Source organism: Saccoglossus kowalevskii, chromosome 1, assembly GCF_978046115.1.
Source record: "Saccoglossus kowalevskii chromosome 1, keSacKowa6.1, whole genome shotgun sequence".
NCBI classification, from domain to species: Eukaryota; Metazoa; Hemichordata; class Enteropneusta; family Harrimaniidae; genus Saccoglossus; species Saccoglossus kowalevskii.
Genome location: NC_140641.1, coordinates 35025043 through 35048778, shown reverse-complemented (window position 1 = coordinate 35048778; position 23736 = coordinate 35025043). Strand labels below are relative to the sequence as shown.

General features: G+C 35.6%; 2 protein-coding genes across 2 annotated transcripts; one reads left to right on the top strand and one right to left on the bottom strand.

The window, feature by feature from the left end:
- The first annotated feature begins 1389 nt into the window (after positions 1-1389).
- Positions 1390-10436, top strand: LOC144344207 (uncharacterized). The gene is made up of 7 exons (XM_085494125.1): positions 1390-1591; positions 3410-3542; positions 5198-5414; positions 5950-6044; positions 8410-8549; positions 9609-9695; positions 10186-10436. The coding sequence occupies exons 1-7, from the start codon at positions 1390-1392 to the stop codon at positions 10281-10283; spliced, it is 972 nt and encodes a 323-aa protein (XP_085350251.1). The 3' UTR covers positions 10284-10436.
- Positions 10437-11666: 1230 nt separating this feature from the next.
- LOC146750859 (uncharacterized) lies at positions 11667-17692 on the bottom strand. The gene is made up of 16 exons (XM_085500957.1): positions 17613-17692; positions 17209-17508; positions 16830-16908; positions 16635-16678; positions 16367-16522; positions 16126-16210; positions 15802-15845; positions 15578-15653; positions 15257-15300; positions 15112-15127; positions 14907-14978; positions 14290-14353; positions 14069-14167; positions 13788-13979; positions 13592-13651; positions 11667-13433 (listed from the first exon to the last, which is right to left on the bottom strand). The coding sequence occupies exons 1-16, from the start codon at positions 17665-17667 to the stop codon at positions 13359-13361; spliced, it is 1461 nt and encodes a 486-aa protein (XP_085357083.1). The 5' UTR covers positions 17668-17692; the 3' UTR covers positions 11667-13358.
- Positions 17693-23736: the final 6044 nt, after the last annotated feature.

The following is a 23736-nucleotide window of genomic DNA, read 5'->3' as shown; positions in this document are numbered from 1 at the left end:
TTGACTGAAATGGTAACCCTAAACGCGTAACGCGCGTTAACGTGCTTTTCTTTAAAAAAACACCCTTTTAACACGTTTTCTTTCACAGACATGCGTACCAGATCATTCTTTAAGTCGGACCCCCGGAGTGTTTTCATATGTTAGTGTACACTGGCCGTTCACCGTGACTAAGACTGCGCATCTTGACTAAAGATGAGAGTTCATCTGATATCGGATTCCGGCGGACATTCTCAGTAAATATACGCATTAGAATGATCATTTCAATGTCACGTGGTATGCAAAAAAATATACAATTGACTCTTTATAATTATGAAAAATAACTAACCTCCAGCCAGCACCCTTCCTGTAATTTACTAGATACTGGCCAAAATTTGGTTATTGTCTGTAAACCCACACTATTTAATGTATGCAATAACGTTTTGAGTGTCTTTTTGCACAATTCTCCTTTGGCTATTTCATCACAATTCTGCCCATGTCTCTAATTCACACAGACAATTTCAAAGTTGTTGGAATGTGGTGCAACTTAACAGTTTGTTAAACCGCAGTGTATATCACAGAAAGTGGCAAATTAAGGTTAATAGTAGGTTTAAAATTCTCATTAGAATCCACCAAAATTAGATATTTCATGGAAATAAAAATAATATTACTTTAAGTGTGTCAGTCCTTATTATTTTTGTGATAACCTGTAGTTCAGTACCTCAGATATCAGGGTTTACGATTACGCATATATGTTGATAGCATTTGGTTAGAAAGTATTGCCATGCAGGTTGGCCGACGGATAACTCGTTCAGTGATTACGGGCATTATTTAAAAAAAAAAAACATATTGTTATACGTCTTAAGTTTTAAAAAACCGCAGTCAGGCCTAGATATACAGTTTTGAGTGCGACAGTATCTACGTTAGATGTTATTTCGGAGACACCTATTTGGTTGGATAAACGTCAAGCAGATGACAAACGTATTGAGGACGCACAGTCAAGTACATGACCATATACGTTTGTCATCTGCTTGACGTTCATCCTACTAAATAGGTGTCTCAACAATAAAACCCTCTTGAACATCGCCCATTTTAAAACATGATTTACAGACCCACTTGGGTGCCTCGCATATCAGTTCGTCGGTAAGTTTTTACTAGTGCCCCCCTCCCCATCGGATAGATCAGGTAAACCAGGTAAATACAGGAACAGCATGCATGTGTATTAATGGAGAACTATATTGCTTAAGGCAGATTAAAAAGAAAAAACCTAATGACTGCCAGACGAAAAAAATCTAAAGATTAGAAGGCTGGTAGAAGACTGTGCACAGCAGTTCTGTTTTGTCCACCTCGATCTTTTAATGACTAGCCCCTAGGTGCTCACAGATTTATGGTCAAAAGGTCGTTCTAGGAGTCATGTCAGACCAAAGAGTATATCTACACAAAGAAGCCAGGGGGCTAATTGATCTAGTGGCAGCCGCAGGACGACCACCACTACACAAACTTAGTGTGAAAGTTGCCCGTAAGGCCACGCTCGCACTGACAAGAATAGATGGAACTAATCCTAGATTTGATGGCGAAATAAGTGATCTGAATATACCAGTAGAACATTACAAAGGTAAAAAATATAATATTGTAACAGACACCAACAAAATCTTAATCCAAGAAATATTGTTTTCCATGATTGACACCACGTATAGCTTACAATATACCATTACTCTCATGCAACATCTCTATTAGTCACCACTAATCTGCAAATATAATAATATAAAGGCCGGCCATTTTAAAGATCAAACGATTACATAGTTTGTTGACCTTTTTAATGGACGACCTTTATCACCTGAATATATACTGTGAATGCAATATTAACAAGTCAGCCGCTAATGATGGCATTCTGCTGTGCTACGATCATGATATGATTTTGATTTAATGGCGTGAATGTGCGTATGATTAAGATATTATGGCATGAAAGTGAATATGATTATGATTTAATGGTATGATTATGATATTATAGCATGGATATGATTATGATTTAATGGTATGATTATGATATTATAGCATGGATATGATTTTGATTTAATGGCGTGAATGTGCGTATGATTATGATATTATAGCATGGGTATGATTATGATTTAATGGTATGATTATGATATTATAGCATGGATATGATTTTGATTTAATGGCGTGAATGTGCGTATGATTAAGATATTATGGCATGAAAGTGAATATGATTATGATTTAATGGTATGATTATGATATAGCATGGATATGATTATGATTTAATGGTATGATTATGATATTATAGCATGGATATGATTTTGATTTAATGGTGTGAATGTGCGTATGATTATGATATTATAGCATGGATATGATTATGATTTAATGGTATGATTATGATATAGCATGGATATGATTATGATTTAATGGTATGATTATGATATTATAGCATGGATATGATTTTGATTTAATGGCGTGAATGTGCGTATGATTAAGATATTATGGCATGAAAGTGAATATGATTATGATTTAATGGTATGATAATGATATTATAGCATGGATATGATTATGATTTAATGGTATGATTATGATATTATAGCATGGATATGATTTTGATTTAATGGTGTGAATGTGCGTATGATTATGATATTATAGCATGGATATGATTATGATTTAATGGTATGATTATGATATTATAGCATGGATATGATTATGATTTAATGGTATGATTATGATATTATAGCATGGATATGATTTTGATTTAATGGCGTGAATGTGCGTATGATTGATTAAGATATTATGGCATGAAAGTGAATATGATTATGATTTAATGGTATGATTATGATATTATAGCATGGATATGATTATGATTTAATGGTATGATTATGATATTAAAGCATGGATATGATTTTGATTTAATGGCGTGAATGTGCGTATGATTATGATATTATAGCATGGATATGATTTTGATTTAATGGTATGATTATGATATTATTATATCATGGATATGATTATGATTTAATGGTATGATTATGATATAGCATGGATATGATTATGATTTAATGGTATGATTATGATATTAGAGCATGGATATGATTATGATATAATGGTATGATTATGATATTAGAGCATGGATATGATTATGATTTAATGGTTTGATTATGATATTATAGCATGGATATGATTATGATTTAATGGTATGATTATGATATTAGAGCATGATATGATTATGATATAATGGTATGATTATGATATTAGAGCATGGATATGATTATGATTTAATGGTTTGATTATGATATTAGAGCATGGATATGATTATGATTTAATGGTATGATTATGATATTATAGCATGGATGTGTGTATGATTATGACATGACGATATGAATATATGTATGATTTTAATATGATGGTATGATGTGTATACGATTATAACCAACAGGTGGAATAGATGTCACGGTGTATAGGCCTTCTGGATTTCATCGTAATCCCGCGATTTGGGTTTATTTCCATGGAGGCGGCTTTGTTGTTGGTGATCGCACAACTGTCGACTCGGCCTGTAAAATCATTTCGAGGTAGGTCCATACAAGCAAATAAGGGTCACATAAAACGATAATCCAAATATCAATTACAATTTGTGTAGATTACTGTAATGTTAGATTGACGTCTGACCACATCCCAGATATCAGGGAAATCAAATGAACAGTTCAACGTCTATGGCCGTTATTATGGGATAAGGCGCAACATTTACAAAGTCATGTTTTCCTATTGATATTGGTTTTCCTAGCAGCATATTATACAAAGCCTTCTTGTTCACTAGTCACCTTCATTAACTCGCACTTTTTGTTAGTAATTAATTTACTGATTAATGAACAACTAATAATCCGCTTCTAAATTGTGACCTGAAAATTTGCATCCGTGAGTCCCACAGATAATATCAAATTTGATACTAGAAGAAAAGTTGTGGTCTGAATCACAATATCGGCTTGATAGCCGTCTAGATATCAATGATAGAAATATATAGCAGTAACTGAATATATCGATAACATTTATCCGATAAATATTATCGATACATATACTATAGTCAATATCGGTTAGGTTATCCCAGAGGCGAGGCAGACACTGGCATAGTGTCCTCGTAAAGCTAATCCGCAAGGTCACACTGCGTACCTCAGGTTAAATTCTCGGGTCAAAGATTAGCAGTGAATTATATATGACCCATCATTTGATTATTAATCAATAAATTTATTGTTAAAAAATTGGTAACTGGAAATGCCTCTATAAACAAGATAGTACAGATGAGTGAATCACACTATTAAGAAGCGTAGTGATCAGTAGTAGTAGTAGTCAGGGGGTAAATTCTCTTCTCTCTGGGTTCTCCACACTTGTCAGGGGGGAATCTCGTCTCGTCTCTATGTCACGTCCCCTGGAGGTACGGGATCGGGAAAGTCACTTATACTTTACAGTCAAATAAGACACACACAACGAAATACGTTTCAGCTCTCGTCTTAGTCGGTCAATCGAGCACTCTATAAGACACAGCGCCCTGGGGAAAAAATCCCCAAGACTCTCGCAAGGCTGACCCAAGACTCTCTTAGACTGCGTCAACACTCGCCCCAAGGCTCTCCGGGACTGCTCCCTCGACTGCGTCTGTCGTGCTGTGCTCCCCAAGACCAACTAAAACAACTTTATTCATTTTCAAAACTCTAACCAATTACAAAACAGTAAAAAAGACTCTAGGGCGTAACTTTCAATCATAAAGCCAATCACACTAAATACTGAATACGTCATATCTTTTGATTAATCGTTCACTACATTAATAACTACGGATACCAACTGTCAGAATGGCGACGGTTATCTGGTAATAAGTTCCAAATCACTGAGCCAAGTTCCGTCCAAAACTTCAAATAGGCCTAAACGATGACAGACATAACACAGCAATTCAGCTAATAATCAGCTAATTAAGTCGGTTAACAGATACACAAAAACAAATTCATGACATTACGCACGTCCTCGTAGTCCGATAACTTATTTATCCTGCAGATGTAACGCAGGCGTTATATTAAGTCAAATCAAATAACATAAAGATTAGTCATAAAAAACCTACAAACCTGCCAAGTTTGATGTTATGTAACCGTTATTGAATGAAAAATGTATTACTTGGTGGTTACACATTCTGATATTCACGTTCAATCGATGAAAATTTCAAAAACCTTTCTTTAAACTGCAGTAAAGCACGGTGCATCGTTGTTAATGTAGAGTACAGACTCGGTCCTGAATTCAAATCGCCAGCTTCTATCGATGATGGCATCGCAGTCACCAAGTGGATTATACAGAACAAGACAGAAATAGGAGGCGGAGATATTAGCATCGTGGGCGTGGGAGGTGATAGTGCTGGTGGTGGTATCTCGGCAAATATCTGCCATGAAGTACCCGTTGACTTCCAGGTGAGTTCAAAATCATACAACACCTGGCTCGTACCGGTGTTTACGACCAATCGTCACCTGCTACAGACATCGAGCTTTAATGTCCACATATTCTCTAGAAATGTAAAACCCTCTATATGGTAATACACTCATTTTATTGATTCATGAAAAATACAATAAACGATATGTAACGATTGAGAAAACTGTAATATACTAGATATATTTTTTTAAATGTACAATAAGTGTCAGCAATATCTTTAAAAAATAATTGATTTAAAAGTGCTGAATGAATAAAACCGATCTATATTGGAAAGATAAAGACTCATCTTATGTAAGACTATGTATAAAACTACCGACGCAAGCCAGACACTGACTTGCTCTTGCAGCGTCGAATAATAACAGAACGTGCCAAACTATAACCACTGAGTGGCGCCTTTGTTCGGGCAAACCATATACCTTAGAAATGTATAAGGCTTATGTGCAAACTTGTTCAAGTGTTTGGTTTATGCTTTGTTGGATCCTGTGGAGAATATAACTGTTTGATCATTTCGTACAGATACTGATTTATCCAGTAGTTGATCTCACTAAAATGTATCCATCTCATTCCGAGTATATGGAAGGGTATTTGCTGGAAATGGAGACCGCAGTATGGTATGTAAAATGTATAATATCAGATATTTAATACAGCTGAATTATTATTTGCATACTTATTTTCAACCTGGTTTCAGTAGAGGGTATATTGATATGCAAATGATTAATCCTTGACATAGACAGTGACTGATATCACCGAGGTGTGTGTACGTACTCATAGACAGTGACTGGTATCACCGAGTGTGTGTACGTACTCATAGACAGTGACTGATATCACCGAGGTGTGTGTACGTACTCATAGACAGTGACTGATATCACCGAGGTGTGTGTACGTACTCATAGACAGTGACTGATATCACCGAGGTGAGTGTACGTACTCATAGACAGTGACTGATATCACCGAGGTGTGTGTACGTACTCATAGACAGTGACTGATATCACCGAGGTGTGTGTACGTACTCATAGACAGTGACTGATATCACCGAGGTGTGTGTACGTACTCATAGACAGTGACTGATATCACCGAGGTGTGTGTACGTACTCATATACAGTGACTGATATCACCGAGGTGTGTGTACGTACTCATAGACAGTGACTGATATCACCGAGGTGTGTACGTACTCATATACAGTGACTGATATCACCGAGGTGTGTACGTACTCATAGACAGTGACTGATATCACCGAGGTGTGTGTACGTACTCATAGACAGTGACTGATATCACCGAGGTGTGTGTACGTACTCATAGACAGTGACTGATATCACCGAGGTGTGTGTACGTACTCATAGACAGTGACTGATATCACCGAGGTGTGTGTACGTACTCATAGACAGTGACTGATATCACCGAGGTGTGTGTACGTACTCATAGACAGTGACTGATATCACCGAGGTGTGTACGTACTCATAGACAGTGACTGATATCACCGAGGTGTGTGTACGTACTCATAGACAGTGACTGATATCACCGAGTGTGTGTACGTACTCATAGACAGTAACTGATATCACCGAGGTGTGTGTACGTACTCATAGACAGTGACTGATATCACCGAGGTGTGTGTACGTACTCATAGACAGTGACTGATATCACCGAGGTGTGTGTACGTACTCATAGACAGTGACTGATATCACCGAGGTGTGTACGTACTCATAGACAGTGACTGATATCACCGAGTGTGTGTACGTACTCATAGGCAGTGACTGATATCACTGAGGTGTGTGTACGTACTCATAGACAGTGACTGATATCACCGATTGTGTGTACGTACTCATAGACAGTGACTGATATCACCGAGGTGTGTGTACGTACTCATAGACAGTGACTGATATCACCGAGGTGTGTGTACGTACTCATATACAGTGACTGATATCACCGAGGTGTGTGTACGTACTCATAGACAGTGACTGATATCACCGAGTGTGTGTACGTACTCATAGACAGTAACTGATATCACCGAGGTGTGTGTACGTACTCATAGACAGTGACTGATATCACCGAGTGTGTGTACGTACTCATAGACAGTAACTGATATCACCGAGGTGTGTGTACGTACTCATAGACAGTGACTGATATCACCGAGGTGTGTGTACGTACTCATAGACAGTGACTGATATCACCGAGGTGTGTACGTACTCATAGACAGTGACTGATATCACCGAGTGTGTGTACGTACTCATAGACAGTGACTGATATCACCGAGTGTGTGTACGTACTCATAGACAGTGACTGATATCACCGAGGTGTGTGTACGTACTCATTGCATAATAGATAACGACCAAGACAGACCACAGCTACACATTGAACATTATGTGTTGTCTTGTATTGGCCTGTCACAGGCGCGCAGTATATTTTTATTGGTTTTGTTTAGTTCAACGTGCATAACATATATGGTATTTTGGCTTGGTCATTTTAACATTAGGGGATTTTCCGTTCAACTGCGAGATCTCGCGTAATGCGTGAAAGACGCGGTTTTAACATCTACTACAAAATCGAATGATTTTATTTTGAGCTTGAATTTCTCTCTCAGTTTTACAGTTCAATGTCGAAACCCCATCTTTCAGAGATAAATATTACGTTGAGATATCTTTATTTCATCAAACTTGACCTTCATCAAATGTATGTATAGCACATTGGTAAGCGAGGAAACACCCCAAAATTAGTTTTATGTTTTCCACGTGAATTCCACGCAATGTTTTTACGCTACTACGACGCCATGACATTTGTTTGTTCTGCTTTACGTTTGATTTCACGTAAAACGCATGATCTCTCAGTAAACGGAGATTGGGCAATTAATGAAGAGATCGTGATTTTTAATGAAAATATCCCGCTAATGCTATCTAAATTGGAACGTTATCAAATAAATTGGGACGATATCAAATATCACAGTTGTTTTCATCCATTCATGGTACCCAATGTGAATGACAGGTTTCATCGACATGCGTTCGTTAATAACAAGGACATGGTGACTATATCAACATTGAGAAGAGACGAATCGAGTTTCAGACGACAACCCCCATGCCTTATAATCATCAGTGAGTGTGATGTTTTGAGGGACCCAGCACTCGGTACGTATGTAAATATTCTTGTAAGATACAATACACATGTAATTGACTTTATCGTCATTTCTTGTTTCCGAAAACGCAACGCTAATTGAACGCCTAAATAGATATTTATTAACATTCTTCATACCATGGCTGTCTTGAATTGACCAATGGGAGTTCTAGAATTTCTGTGGTTATGACATAGTATATTAGATCAAAGTACCGACAACTCCTAATAAGAAACACCCCTCCCCGCCTCCGCATCGAATCACGATGCGGGCAATTTTGTTTTGACAAATTGAGTATGTGACACAATGTCCTATCAGGGGATAATTTTTCTCCTCTGGGTTCTCCACACGTGTAAGGGGGGAATATCGTCTCGTCTCTCTATCGCGTCCCCTTGAGGTACGGGATCAGGAAAGTCACTTAACTACGTATGTCGTGACGTACTCGCCAAGACCAACTAAACAACTTTATTCATTTTCAAAACCTTAACCAATTACAAAGCAGTTAAAAGATTCTAAGGCGCAACCTTCAATCATAAAGCCAATCACACTAAGTACTGAACACGTCATATCTTTTGATTGATCGTTCACTACATTAATAACTGCGAATATTAACTGTCAGAAATAGTAGTCCAAATAGCGACGGTTATATCGTAATTAGTTCCAACTCACTGAACCAAGTTCCGTCCGGAACCTCGCATAGGCCTAAACGATGACAGACATAATACAGCCATTCGTTAGTAATCAACTAATTAGGTCGATTAACAGATACGCAAAAACAAATTCATCACGGTCCACTCACTTTGACAGATGAATGTTATTAGGTAAATATAGGAATTCAAATCGCTCAATTGCATCACTAAGCTCTCGCTTAATTTTAATTTCAGTTGTATTTAAATATGTATGTCAAATTATTTGAAATAAAACCATTGAAACAGGCTGTCACATTCACCATTTGTGTAATTGCATATTAACTGGGATAATACACAACATACCTCCTTATATCAATTGTTTGATTGTATCGGTTAATTGTCTTTGATTTTTCTACTTCGAATTTCATCTAACTTTGTAAATTTAGCATACGCCGAGAAACTCAAAAGAGCTGGCCGTCACGTGGAAACAGTCTTCCTGAATGGAATGATTCACGGATTTTATACTTTTCCTGGTATGTATACAAATACGACATTTCAAAGTGTGTCTGAAAATCTTAAGCATGTCCTTCATAATGTCTTCTACATCGAGTTTAATTATAGAATCAGAGTAATTTAACTCTTACGGTCAAGTCAATGCATTTCACAGCTTAGTCAATGTACTGAAATATTGCAGTTTGCAACGAAACATAAATATTAGCTCATTCAAATTATTACATAGAGATTTGTTTTTTTCGATTGAATTTTTCGTCACTTACTTACGTTTATAACACGAACCTTTTTAATTTATACATACTGGAAGCTACAATTAGATGTGTTCTCTTTTCGATCTTGTATCCTTTGTGTCATATGTAGGGTCCAGGTAAATATTTGTCTCAATGATATAATATGTCTGTCGCTTGTTTCTTTATTATTTATTATCTTTTGTTATTTTACTTATAACAAAGCATAGTATGCATTTATATTGTATATTACATTAATCTTACTCTTATATTTATTTTTAAGGCTTATTTCCAGAAACCTGTGAGCATGCATATCAACGAACCGCGGATTTCATCAAGGCAAGAACACACAAGAGTTCAACTCTGAGTGGAAAGTTGTAAAAATGTGTTTATAGATGTTAGTCAACATATATGCGAGTGTAATGTAATGCTATAAGTCACCTACAGACATTTTTCGATACTGAATCAGATTGCCTATTTTAGAATGTAACATTAAATTTTGTTTATATAATAACATATTATATATTCCACGAATTTGGCGACTAATTATTTTTCAGTTTGTCTTGAAAAGCAAAAAATGTATTTTACTGCATGCCTCGTTGCCAACGTTCTATAACTGAAGAGTTTACCCCGAAAGTTGACATTTATGGCCGATGCCTAGTCAATCAAACCACATTTGATTGACTGGCAGATTATGTTACAATCCACCTTAACGTAGAAATTAATTATATTGTATCCGGGAATTTTGTTTTTGTCTCTTAAAGCGCTACAGTCGTCGCATCGCGTCATGTTCGGTATGGATTCCATAGCGGCGTATATTAAGCCACTGTTTTGGTACAAACGTATGTAACGCGTGTAAAAACATTTTGTTTACACAAAATTCGTACGACTGTAGCGCTTTATGTTTCTGTTTATTATGATTCACATTACTACACTTCAGGTAAATTGGTTACTTTTACTAAATATTGACAATTTACAGTATACAGTGCACAAAATACAGTATGTATTCCACGTAGGTGCCAACGTTTCAGCGTTGAGATTGCAAATCACACTGTCAGAACCGTACCCCTGGTAGTTTATAACGAGAGCGAGGCTGTACAAATAAAATATGCAAATTTGATTATCAACGGGCAGTCTGCTTCCCAGCGGCAGCACCAGTGATTCCAATACCAAATCGAGTAAGTCGCATTGCTGTTACTCTATTGAATGGTGTACTGGTGAGGTGATAATGCAGGCAATACGTGTGGTATATATATAATTTTATTAACAGACTTTTCTGTTCACATCCTATCACGCAACATGAGTTATGTAACATACACGCAGCAACCACAAAGAGATTGTAGGCAATCCACAACAAAACAGTTTATTTAATTGAGTTCCGATATAAAGCGGTAATTCCATAGTCAGGCAATTGCTTGGTGAGCAAGCCAAACTGAGCAATTTATTGTAAAACGTAAATATTTGTCAAAGCGCGTGAAATGTGGGCTTTATTCAGAGTTATTCAAATTTGGTTCATCTATGTGTTGAACTTGATTCAAATATACTACGCACGACTTGGTATCGAGCAACTCCAAACAAATGATTCAGAATTAAGCTATGCTTAGTACCGTGTCAGAAACCATCGCCCGATCATTGCTCTTAGGGTATTTAGATTTGCCCATACACCCTATATATACATGTTATCTAAAGAGTTCGCGCTGTTAGCAGTCGATGATTGCTCTCGTTATAAATGTAAATGTATATTATACGAAGAAACTACAACACTCAATTATTCTCCAATGTTTATTAGACTATTTCTACAGTGCTACTTTGATGTTGGCTAAAATCACTGACAATCGTATATTTATAAAACAAAATAGACGAATCTAAACTTTGAACCTTGTATGTATAGTTTATATGTAAATGTTCAAAATGCAATATGAACGAGAACATGTCATTTTTAATATTGATTTGTGACAATACATTTTTCTGAATACAATGGTTTATGAGTTATCATGAATACTATAACATGTGTATGACACAACTAAGTATACTTCGATAAACCGATACAATTATCTAATGCGCATCACATACTTATTTAAAAGTGAAATCAGACTGAAGAAAAATCTATTATTTTAAAGGGCGGTAGTCGTCGCGCTGCGTCCTGTTTCCAATCTTAGCCACGTACACATGACCTGTAAAATACATTGTTTGTTTACTTGAAATTCGAAGATGCTCTGTCTGACGACCACCGCCCTTTAATAAAGCAAGATATATGGTAATGGATAATACCGAACAAAGGCATGTTTAAGGTTCATCAAGCATACTTTCTGCAGATAAAATCATCAAGAAATGTATTTGTTCGCTGGACTCATTCGAAGAACAAAGAGAGTCAGTTTAATCTCCTTAAAGACGAGCAGAACATGTTTTTTTTTATTATATTCTATATTTATATATTGTGTAGTGTGGTGTACTTGTCAGTTGTTTTGATTTGTTCTTGAGAAATGTTTTGGCAATTATTGTCAGTCGTTTGTTTTGTGTTCTTGGGCTTGAACAATTTCTATACTGGGTTGGGCACGTTATTTTCGCTCTCTGCGATGTGACTCTAGCTCTACATTCATAATACCAGGAGTTCTACTTGTCAAATTAGCCTTGGGCTAATTTTATCAATTACACGTTTTTGTGTTACATTCCAAGTCTGTACCTCGGTTTATTAGATTGCCTACCTTTCTAACTTGGCACAACTATAACAGAGGTTTTACAGATACCATAACAACCGATTAATCCAATAATTTCACAAATGCTTTTCACGTTTTACAACAATAGCATAGCATATCCGGTTTAGGGGAGAAATTGACAAAACAGAGGTAATCCTGACAGTAATAAATACTAGTGGGTAATTGTTTATAACATATTGTTCACTTTGAACATTAATTGCGAGAGCACAACTCTATACAGAGTTTGCGTGTGTCTATTTTGAATGGGAAAATGCAAACACACATTTTCACAACAAAAGTATGCTGACACAGATAAGTTTGAAAGATAGGCGACCTCGAACCTTAAATCATATTCCCATGTTCCAATACAGACAATATCTTAATCGTTTCAAAAGCGATGTGTAAAATGTTTGACACAATATGAGTGTACCAGTAGTTATACAATGTAAATAGAAATACTGGAATAAAGTGGAAATAGCATGACCAACCATATATCTTTATATAAAAGTGGTGTAGGAAAAGTTATGTACAAGTTATGTGTCTCACTGCATCGAATGAGATGCACCTGCAAACACCCTTCAAAGTAATGCCAATGCCAGCACTGACGTAATTTTCCTGCCATAGTAGTACTAGTGTATATATATATATATATTTACAAAAACAGTGATAATGATATTACAAGTTGCTCATAATCATTCAGGCATCCTGTATTGTATACTACGAAGGTTTACTCGCTGATAATAGCTGGGCTTACTCAAATTTACACGTTTACAGACTCGTTTTCCTTTAGGAATGTGTCGTCGCAGGCGTTGGCGCTTATAGTCGGTATAACCTTCTGTTAGGAAAAAATGGAGATTATCAATGTGAAATATTATATAGTATATATTTTTCAAATGGAATCTAACCAGATATATATATAAGAGAAGGCGGTGTTCACTACATGCCATTTCAATGTGCTCAAATCCCGTGTTTTATTTTGTAATTTTATAATACCTTTTCAACTTCATTTTCATTTTCTGAATGCTTTGATTTCATATTTCTGGAACAAGCAACCTATAATAATTGAGAGTGAAGAAGAACGAATAAAAAAGTGAATGTCAGCTGTGTTATCTGGAATGCAAGTACTAACTGTTGCACTAAAACACTGACATCAAAGCAGTATTTAACATGATCAATTTTAATAACTCACCACTGCTATGATAATGATGACAATAACAATGACACCAACACCTGTAGCAACAATACCAATCCGTAAAGGCATCATGTTTTTTTCCTCATGCTGTGAAACTTCTTTTTCTTCTTCGTACAATTTATCAAACCGGGGCGAGGATTCTTTAACAGCAAATACTTCTCCGTCGTAGACGAAAGTGTAATCCATAATCTGGAAAACAATTACGGTAAATTATGAGGTCACAGCTTTAATACAATCAGCTAATGAAATGAATAATATACTACTACGTTTACACCAACCTTTTTCTCCATATTAGAAGCAATGGCTTCAATGTCTACACTAGGTTGATTTGCATCTTTTATTAAATCAAATTCAACCCGGATGCTTCCCTTTGTCAGCTGAAAAAACAATATTTATTTGAAAAATGAACAAACAAACTATGTATCAATACTCGACTTTTTTGATTAGAACTATTATATGAGGTCACCTTTTTTAAATAGGATAGTAGCGGAATGTTTACCTTCATATTATGTATCATACTCATCGGACACTGAAAATTAGCAGATATGCTGTCTGTCAATTCACTGTAAATATACAAATAACATTATGAAAATGAGTATTTATACCATCGAATCGTAATAATAATGTAATATGTACGTTTATCACGTGACGACGGTGCACATCCTTCACAGGAGTGATGTTCAAACTAAACGTGAAGATATGCACGGTATACGTAAGTACAGGGAGAAAATCAAATCGTGCGACGAAACTGTTTATTGCTGCGATGTGAAGATTTCAGACTAGATAACAACAATTACTCGCATAGTGCAATGGCGATAACTCATAATAATGACTAAACGTTTATTTTGAAATAACATTGCTGGAAATAATAACAAAAGTAATGTATTTTAGGATAATGTCAATCTAACGGCGACCGTAACCCCGTAACTGCAAATGCGCGTCACCTGGTATCATTAATTGTGGTGGTTGATAGTGATGTCATCATGGGCTGTTTTATCCACATTCACCTTCGGTTGGTGAATAATACTAGCCTGTGACTAACCCGTGACAGGTCTACGAAGAAGTGAACATACTAAAATGAATGTAAATCTAAATATGTGTTCGTTCGTTGCGTACCCTTTGAATTCTTCTTTTTCTGTTGCAATGTCATCATAATCTCCATCCAGATCAAATGTGGCCATAATGACTCTGTGTGAACGAGAATTAAATCAAATTGTGCACGAATTAACAATTACTAAAAATGCACTAAAATAGAAAATAGTTGTACAGAGAATGTACACTTTTGTACAAAGTAAAAACAAGTGAATTTCATTATACTCACAATATATTCGTCTCACCTAATCGCACGAATAAGTTAAAAAATAAAAAGAAACGTAGATTATTCAAAAATGCATTAGTAATTAGATTTTATTCTATGCAAAATGGGTGTTAACATTACATACGATAACATAACATAGCATACTTACAACATTCTATCTTTGTACATTCCCATTGTTTCTCATTACAATAACTATAGTACAAATAACAATCAAAAGTTAATTAGTATTGATTATACACTTTGTCAAATAACAAGACTTCTATTATGCTGTAAACTAATTTTTTGATGTATGTTGATTGTCTCAAATTTGTGATATGTTATTTCTCATGACATATCATAATGTGGATATAGATTCTGACTGAATCGCATTAGGATAAATAATATTTCTATTTCACATTAAATGTGTAAGTCCATTTTCTTTTAAATATATATAATTTAATAAACGATAAGAAATGTAATAATATCCAACCATTCATTACACCCCTGTGGTCTTGATTCTCCTTGTTGATAATAAATTCCAGAATATAAACAAGAAGTTGTGTCTCCTTTTCAGACAAAATGATATCTTGTTATTGGAACTGAATGTCAAATTATATGTGAAGTCACGAGGATATTGAAAATTACAACTACTATATCTTTGTTCAACAACGTTTCCAGTATTAATACACAGAAAATAATAAGTAAAATACTTACCACAAAAAATATTGGTACATGACCGAACACCATTACTGCATACACTGAAAGAAACAATATTTGAACATGTTTAAATGAGGTTCTCAAATATCTCAGATGTGCAGATGAAGGTGCCCGTTAAACAAACATACTAATACTATTACTGTGATATAAATTGCATTATTATATTAACACTAGTAACAGAGCTGCAAAAACACTTCTCAATGTTCACTATTGACGGAACTAAGCATTCTAATTGTAATATCTATAAGAACATATTCATGTTGTATTTCATTCCTGCTTAAGCTAACGACATCAATGGCAGAAGACAATTAAATAATATACCAAGTGTTGCAATCATTTGTTGAGCTGAATCCCATTGGTGCACCATGTGGATATATCTGTTCTTCATACTTGCATGATCGTTTGGCTGAACATAGAAACAAGAACAATCACTGGTAGGTGTTTCAGTTCATCCAAAATGACAATGTTTAAATTAGCTTTTTTTCGGTACTACTTTAAATCACATTAAGAAATATTTACGATGGGTGACGATCCCTGATAGGGAATAAATGTAAAACAATACCTTCGCAATCAATCTTGTCTCCGTTCTTATCATAAAACTCTGCATTACATCCACCACAATAATTTGCACGGCATTCTGCATCAGGATCATCGCCGCATAGAACGCCAACACAGGGATTAACTGAACAATTAACAGATGTTTGTCCATTAGGGCAACCTAAAACAGTGTTAGAAAATAACAGAAATTCATGTTTAAAATAAATCAATTGTATATATTCTAACAAATGGTGATTTCCTGAACTTTGGCACTGAGATATAAAAAAGCTCACCACAATACATCTCGGTACATGCCCTCACACCACGTTGACATGTGCTGCAAGAAATCACATTTTATAATAGTTTATATAGTATATCCACATTATTATACAGATACATTAAACGTATTGAAATATATGAATATTATATTTGTGCGTATTAATATCGAGGCTGTTGACAGCCATGTGTGTAAAATAAAAGGAACATACCACGTATTGCAATTGTCATCTGATGGCATGGTTTCACCTTCTCGGTATACCTTTCCTGCATGTGAGCACGTGACTTGATCTGAATAAACATACATGTTACTATTATTTAGTATTGAAGTGTATATCATCACATCATGGCTTTGTAATGTGATTATTCAATATAATCGTAAACGTAACCCATCACTAATTTGCACCATGTACATATTACCATATGGATCGGTCGCTTTTGTATGTTATCTCTTTTTTGGAAATTAAGTCTATTGCTTATCTTTTTATGTAATTTTCTCAACCTGGTATCAATATGGAATAATGATATTTCTACTCTTAAATTTACAACAACATTCCAGAACAATGTTTCACTATGTACAGGAGCACTCACGTTCGCAGTTAACCCTGTTTCCATTCTGATCATAATATTCTGCATTGCAACCACCACAATAATTTGCCCGACACTCTACTTCGATATTTATTCTGCATTCAGTGACAGAACAAGGATCCACAAAACAATTGACTTGCGGTCGTCCTTCGGGGCATCCGGGACAGCAAACTGCATATGCATCGTTTGAGCCAATTCTACAATGGTGTCCACCTGGGCAATCTTGGGAATTCGATCCTCGACCGCAGAACATATTCTCACCAGCTGATGTCTTAGCTGGAACACCGGCACCACATGGGTTAACTACAGAGCGATGCATGAAACATTATCATTATTTATCAAACATGAAAAATACTATAGTAACAAGCAAGCAACGGGACGTATTCAATGTGATATAAGTTACTTACACACTTCACAATTAACTCCATTGTACTCCATTGAGCAATAACATACGCCATTCATGCACACACCTCCATTTTGGCATCTATTACCACAGGAATCTGCAATATGCATATGTGAATGTCATATACATATTAAGACTCTAAACACGCTAAAAGATTCTGAGGAATCAGAGGTTAGATGGGAAGAAGATACTTTTAACTCAGGGCGCCCAAAACTTTGCACCAAACTTGCTATCCATTTGGTGGTGAATAAGACTAAATATGATAATAGAGCCATAATACCTATTTTACAGCATTCCCATACTTACCTATTGATGTTTCACACAAATGTCCAGTAAATCCCATGGCACAGTGACAGCGATATCGTCGATCAACTGGCATATCATCAGTCCATGGTAATGATTCACATGATCCACCATTAAGACATGGCATAGAAGCACATTCACTTACTATGATATAAATGACAAGAACGTAAATAATAAAGTCAACTAAGTTAAGAATATACTATTGTCATAATCTCTGATTTTTTTATCAGAAACCCATCCCAATTAAGAACTTTAGTTGACACAATGTGTGAATATAAGACATTGGTGGTTTTTACTTGAGCCAGTTTGTGTTTTCTATTCCATGAAATAGTTAAGCTTCATCTTAACTGATTTGTACCCACTGAGCTGGAACTGAATATGAAAATGAACAAGTATGTGTAGTCTTGATGAATATTTATGGTGAATTACTATTATTATATGCTGCTTGTATTGCAATTAATATTGCATCTTCAAAGAATAGTGAGTTATAGTTGGATGGAGTGATAGAGCAGTTTACCAATTGTTCTGCAGCAATATTACCTTGCTTTAGAAACATAACGTTCATTCAGTGGTTTTTGTTGTATTGATGTTGTATTTTTTTGATAAACACCAATCTTCCCCAGTAATAACTATTAACTAAATATGATAATGTAATCCCAAACACAAAATTACTAAACTATTTCTTTTCAAATGTGAATTTCATATCTGAAACAACTTTATTCTTTCAACATATCACTGATTAAAACATTAACTGGTCCATACCTGTAATTGGTGTTTCACAGTGTTGTCCTGTGTACTGGTCTGTACACGCACAGTATGTTATTCCTCCGGCAGTACATTGACAAGTTCCTCCATTTTGACAACGGTGGTTATGGCACGGGTCAGCTGTAGTGAACAGGAATATTACAGGTAAAGTACTGTACAGTTTTCTTACACTATTGTGAATTTGGCAATGTCACGTTAAGAAAACACATTCGTAAAATTACATTGCAGAATACCTCTAGTTAAATTACACAATACTGTCAAAATGCCAAATTTGTAGTTCTCGGATTTACAAACATGTTCAAAGTATTACTAATATCTCATATAAAAATAGACCAGCATATTCCTTACCTCCAATGAATGTTTCACAGTGCTGTCCAGTGTACTGGACTGAACATATACATGATACCATTCCTGTTGTGCTACTTTGACAAGTTCCTCCATTTTGGCATGGATGGTAAGGGCAAAAGGTTGTAGCTGTAGCGAACAGTAATATCACGTGTGAAACATAAACGTGTGCGTACACACTTGCATATTCAAACTAAACAAATAATGCAGTATAAGTCATTCATGACTCTATAATGTATTCAGATATATCGTAATATACCACTGTCCATATTTGATGGTGACTTGAATTGAAACCGAAGTTTAGAAGTGAACTCGTGACAGCAACAAATCTAAAGTTTAGGTATATAAAACATGGGATTCATTGAGATACGACTATAGAGCAGTTATTACCTGTACTGTGTTCACATCGCAGCCCTGTAAACCCAGTTACGCAGATACAATAATTAACAACATTAGGACCGCTTACACAGGTTCCTCCATTGTGACAAAACGTGGTAGTGCAAGTTGATCCACCTTACAAAGAAGGGCGATACAATACATATGATCAACTGCTCTTGTTAATCCAACACACTGTTTTGATTATTGCATTAATTGATTGTCATTCAATACTTACCATTTAAATGTATTTCACAGAAGACACCCGAGTACCCACTTGGGCAATAACAATAAGTCATTCCAGTCGACAACACTGAACATGTCCCATCATTGTGACATATATTATTCTGACATTGCATTACACCTACAATATGTTTTAACATAAATATATTTATTTGATAATCTCAAAATATATCATTCTTCTTACGAACATTGTGAAATATAATTACAGAAATTAAATGATAACGAATTGTCATTATTAGAAACAAATTTTGTGTTGTACAGAGAGATTTATTTATGAATTTAATTATTACATAGTATAAACAGTCGACACTCAGGTTGGATTTTTAACCCACATTTTACGTAAAAATGGCCAAAAGTAAGTCATGCTATGTGCCCCAGATGTTGCCCGAATGGCTTATTGGACTTCCTGGTCACGTGGTACAAGTATTGTGAACCAATGATTGACACAATATATGGTGTGACGTCATGGCTTGTATTTGAGGTATGAATGGACAAAATTTGAAATTATGACTTAACACTCTTTAGGTACCGAACATTCCTACACTCGCACTAGTTAGCCCTTGGCTTGTTAATTTATATAATCTAACCACGTATCTACCTTGGTGCATGGCGAAGACTGCGTTTAGCATAGAACTATTGCAGGGCGAGCAATGCTGCCAGAGATAAGTGATCATACCAAGCATAAATCTTGTTGTACCTAATAAACTATGGTTTCACATAGTTCATGTGTAGTTTCATATGTTCAAGACTGACGAGAGTGAATTCGTGTATCTATTTATATATTCACACGAGCTGTGTAACTTTAGAGAACCCGCACACGAAGTGGTAAAAAATATTGATTATTATTGGGTGTTTGGGTTAATATTTGATCCGATCATGTGAACGCGTGACAATCTGTCACAACTTTTATTCGTTCAAGACATCACGGATACCGATGAAAGCAACTGCACTGGTCCATACCTCCAATGAGTGTTTTATAGTGATTTTTTACAGTGTGTCTGTACACATACAGTATGCTATTTCTGTGGCGGTTCTTTGACAAGTTTCCCAATTTTGACAAAGGTAGTTATGACATAAATTTATATCTTCAGTGAACAGTAAGAATCATGGGTAAATGTAAACTTTTACAGTACACACTGTTATCAAGTGTATATTGTGAATATACACATAATGCAATTAAAACTATTACACATGATATACTTTAACATAAATAACTTCATATATATTTTAATTATTTTAATATACCTGACATAGACTTTAAAATGTGTATTTGGTACCTAGGAGCAGGTACATGCAGCACGCGACCTGATTGAACTGCAACTCTGTATGGAGGCTGCTTCATTGGTAGATTGGGACAACACCCAATGTGACCACCTATGTGGCTTTTGTGTGACCTGTCATGTTGAGCAAAGCACTGGGGAAGGTGGATGTTTTATGTTCGGCTATGAAGGCATTGAGGGACAACCATTTCTTTGAGAGTCGACCATGCCAACTATGCTTACGTGAATCACGACAGCGAATTGTTGAAAGACTGAAGAACACCAGGTAACGTGATATTACACACAAACACAAACGAACACCACCAAGGTGGGAATTTATTGTAATGAATTGTATTGTTGTGAGATGATTCTTTAAAATTTAACGTGCCATTATTTCGGGACAAAGTTTCTCAAGGACCCCATCTCTAACCTAAATCCTAAATGATATGCCCCTCCACATTAATATACGTCCTCTGAAGAGGGTTGTATGCAAATAGAATGGGGGATGGGCAGAGTTATAGATGAGGAGGCCAAGAACCACACAAGTACGTTTTGGCGTCTTTATATTTTGGAACCTCTTGACAATATACTACTGTTCATATTTGGGCTTCCTAACAAGGGAATGGATGCCGTCCATTAAAAGGGGACACAACAAGGGAAATTGCTGAAACCCTTGTGCAGATGGGTACCGCTTAAATACACAATAGTTTAAGCTGTCAGATATGCGGCGAGGGTTTTTTACCATTTGTTTTATTGACTTAGAAGTGTATCAGTATGATCCTTACCTCCAATGAACGTTTCACAGAGTTGTCCACTATATTGTACAGGACACATGCAGTATATCATTCCTGTGATGCTACGTTGACAAGTTCCTCCATTTTGGCATGGATGGTAAGTGCATGAGTTTGTAGCTGTAGAAAACAGTATGAATTATGGGTAAATTTAAACTATACATCAAGTGGTGATTGGACACATAACGTAATATGTTATATAAATAAAAAGTATTTACGGTCGATAATATCGAACGTATACCACCATTGTATTAAGAATAAAAACTACACCCACTTCCTAACTAAAAACTAATTTGTCCATTCATAAATACAACAACAAAAATGTCTAAACAGGTTAATAAATAAATTCTTTAATGGTATTAATTAAACAATGTCTGGTCAGAGTGAGGGTCATCTTATTTCGTGCAAAATTGTTTGGAGGTAATATGATTTTATGTATATTTGTTTCGAAAAACAACAACCTGTTCTTAACTGTAACTTGTATTTAAAATTGCAATCGTAATCACCAAAATAAATTATTCAAAAACCAAACACAAGTATTTTCTTTTGAAAAACCACTATGGTTGTCTCTTTTCAAATGTGAGGTACATCTGAAACAGCTTTATTCTTTCAACATATGACCAATGCAAACATTAACTTCATTGGTCCTTACCTCCAATAAGTGTTTCACAGTGCTGTCCAGTGTATTGGGCTGTACACATACAGTATGTTATTCCTGTGGCAGTACACTGACAAGTTCCTCCATTTTGACAGGTATTGTAATGACACGGGTCACCTGTAGTGAACAGGAAGTATTATAGGTAAGGTTAAATTTTACATTTTCTTAATCTGAATTTGGCAATGTTACACTGTATGTTTGTTTACAGCCCCATTGCGGGCTGTGTGTTGTTATAATGTACATGTGTTACATAATTCATTTGATATATAAGGCCAATGACCTGTAGAAATTGCACCTTATTCATACATAGTAAAATACAAGTTGTTTTCAACCACAAGCACCCTCCTTAGGTATTCAGTACAGTGATAATGCACTCACATATTTCGTCGATCTGAAAGTTGATGCTTCGAATCCAGGGTGCTGCTGATTAAAAAAAATGGCCAATTCTATCGAGTCATCTGAGAACAACCTAGTTCTGAAAAAATCCTCTCCTAGTAAATGGGTATTGTTTAGTACACAGAAACTAAAAAACAGCTACTGTTTGAAAAAAATAAAGAGTATTTTTCCAATAAACGGACACTGTTGAGAACAAAGAAACTAGTAAACGGGTACTGTCTGGAAAAAGGAATAGTACTTTCCCAGTAAACACGTAACAGCTACCGTTCCTATAGAAGGCAAGAGGAACAATAGTAGTATTCCTGATGTAAAAATGTACCCGCATATTCCTTGCCTCCAATGAATTTTCTAGAGTGTTGTTCAGTGTACATGACTGAACATACACATGATGACATTTTTGTGCTTCAACTGACAAGTTCGTCATAGGTATATAAAACATGGAATTCATTGAGATGAGAATATAGAGCAGTTATTACCTGTACTGTGTTCACATCGTAGCCCTGTAAATCCAGTTGCGCAGATACAATACTTAGCAGTACTAGGATCGTTCACACAAGTTCCCCCATTGTAACAAAACGTGGCTGTGCAAGTTGATCCACCTTGAAAAGAAGGGCAATACAATACATATGATCAGTCGTACCACTTATGAGTAACGAGAAAAGAATGATAATTTTCCATTTTCATACTTGCCATTAAAATGTATTTTACAATATGTACTCGTGTACCAATTAAGGCAATAACAAGTAATCATTCCAGTCGATAACATTGAACATGTACCACCATTGTGACATAAAATATTATGACATTGCTTTCCACCTGTAATATTTTATTACCATCAAAATATGTATTTTCTTATGTCAAAATATAGACTTTTTCCGACGAGCACTGTGAAGTATAACTCTGACGCAGAGCAGAGATAATATGTAAAAATTCATAATCTTTTTTCAACACTGTGCATTTTCAAAGCTTAAGAACATATCTGCGACAACTTTT

What these genes read in the sequence shown, in the direction of transcription:
- LOC146750859 (XM_085500957.1), bottom strand. Translation starts at nt 17,667, where the DNA reads ATGAATGGCGTATGTTATTGCTCAATGGAGTACAATGGAGTTAATTGT. An exon ending in ATGTACCAATATTTTTTGTG is followed by an intron (nt 15,654 to 15,801) that starts GTAAGTATTTTA and finishes TTGTCTGAAAAG; the next exon opens with GAGACACAACTTCTTGTTTA. An exon ending in TCATCATTATCATAGCAGTG is followed by an intron (nt 13,652 to 13,787) that starts GTGAGTTATTAA and finishes CAATTATTATAG; the next exon opens with GTTGCTTGTTCCAGAAATAT.
- LOC144344207 (XM_085494125.1), top strand. Translation starts at nt 1,390, where the DNA reads ATGTCAGACCAAAGAGTATATCTACACAAAGAAGCCAGGGGGCTAATT. An exon ending in ACCAGTAGAACATTACAAAG is followed by an intron (nt 1,592 to 3,409) that starts GTAAAAAATATA and finishes TATAACCAACAG; the next exon opens with GTGGAATAGATGTCACGGTG. An exon ending in GCCTGTAAAATCATTTCGAG is followed by an intron (nt 3,543 to 5,197) that starts GTAGGTCCATAC and finishes TTTAAACTGCAG; the next exon opens with TAAAGCACGGTGCATCGTTG.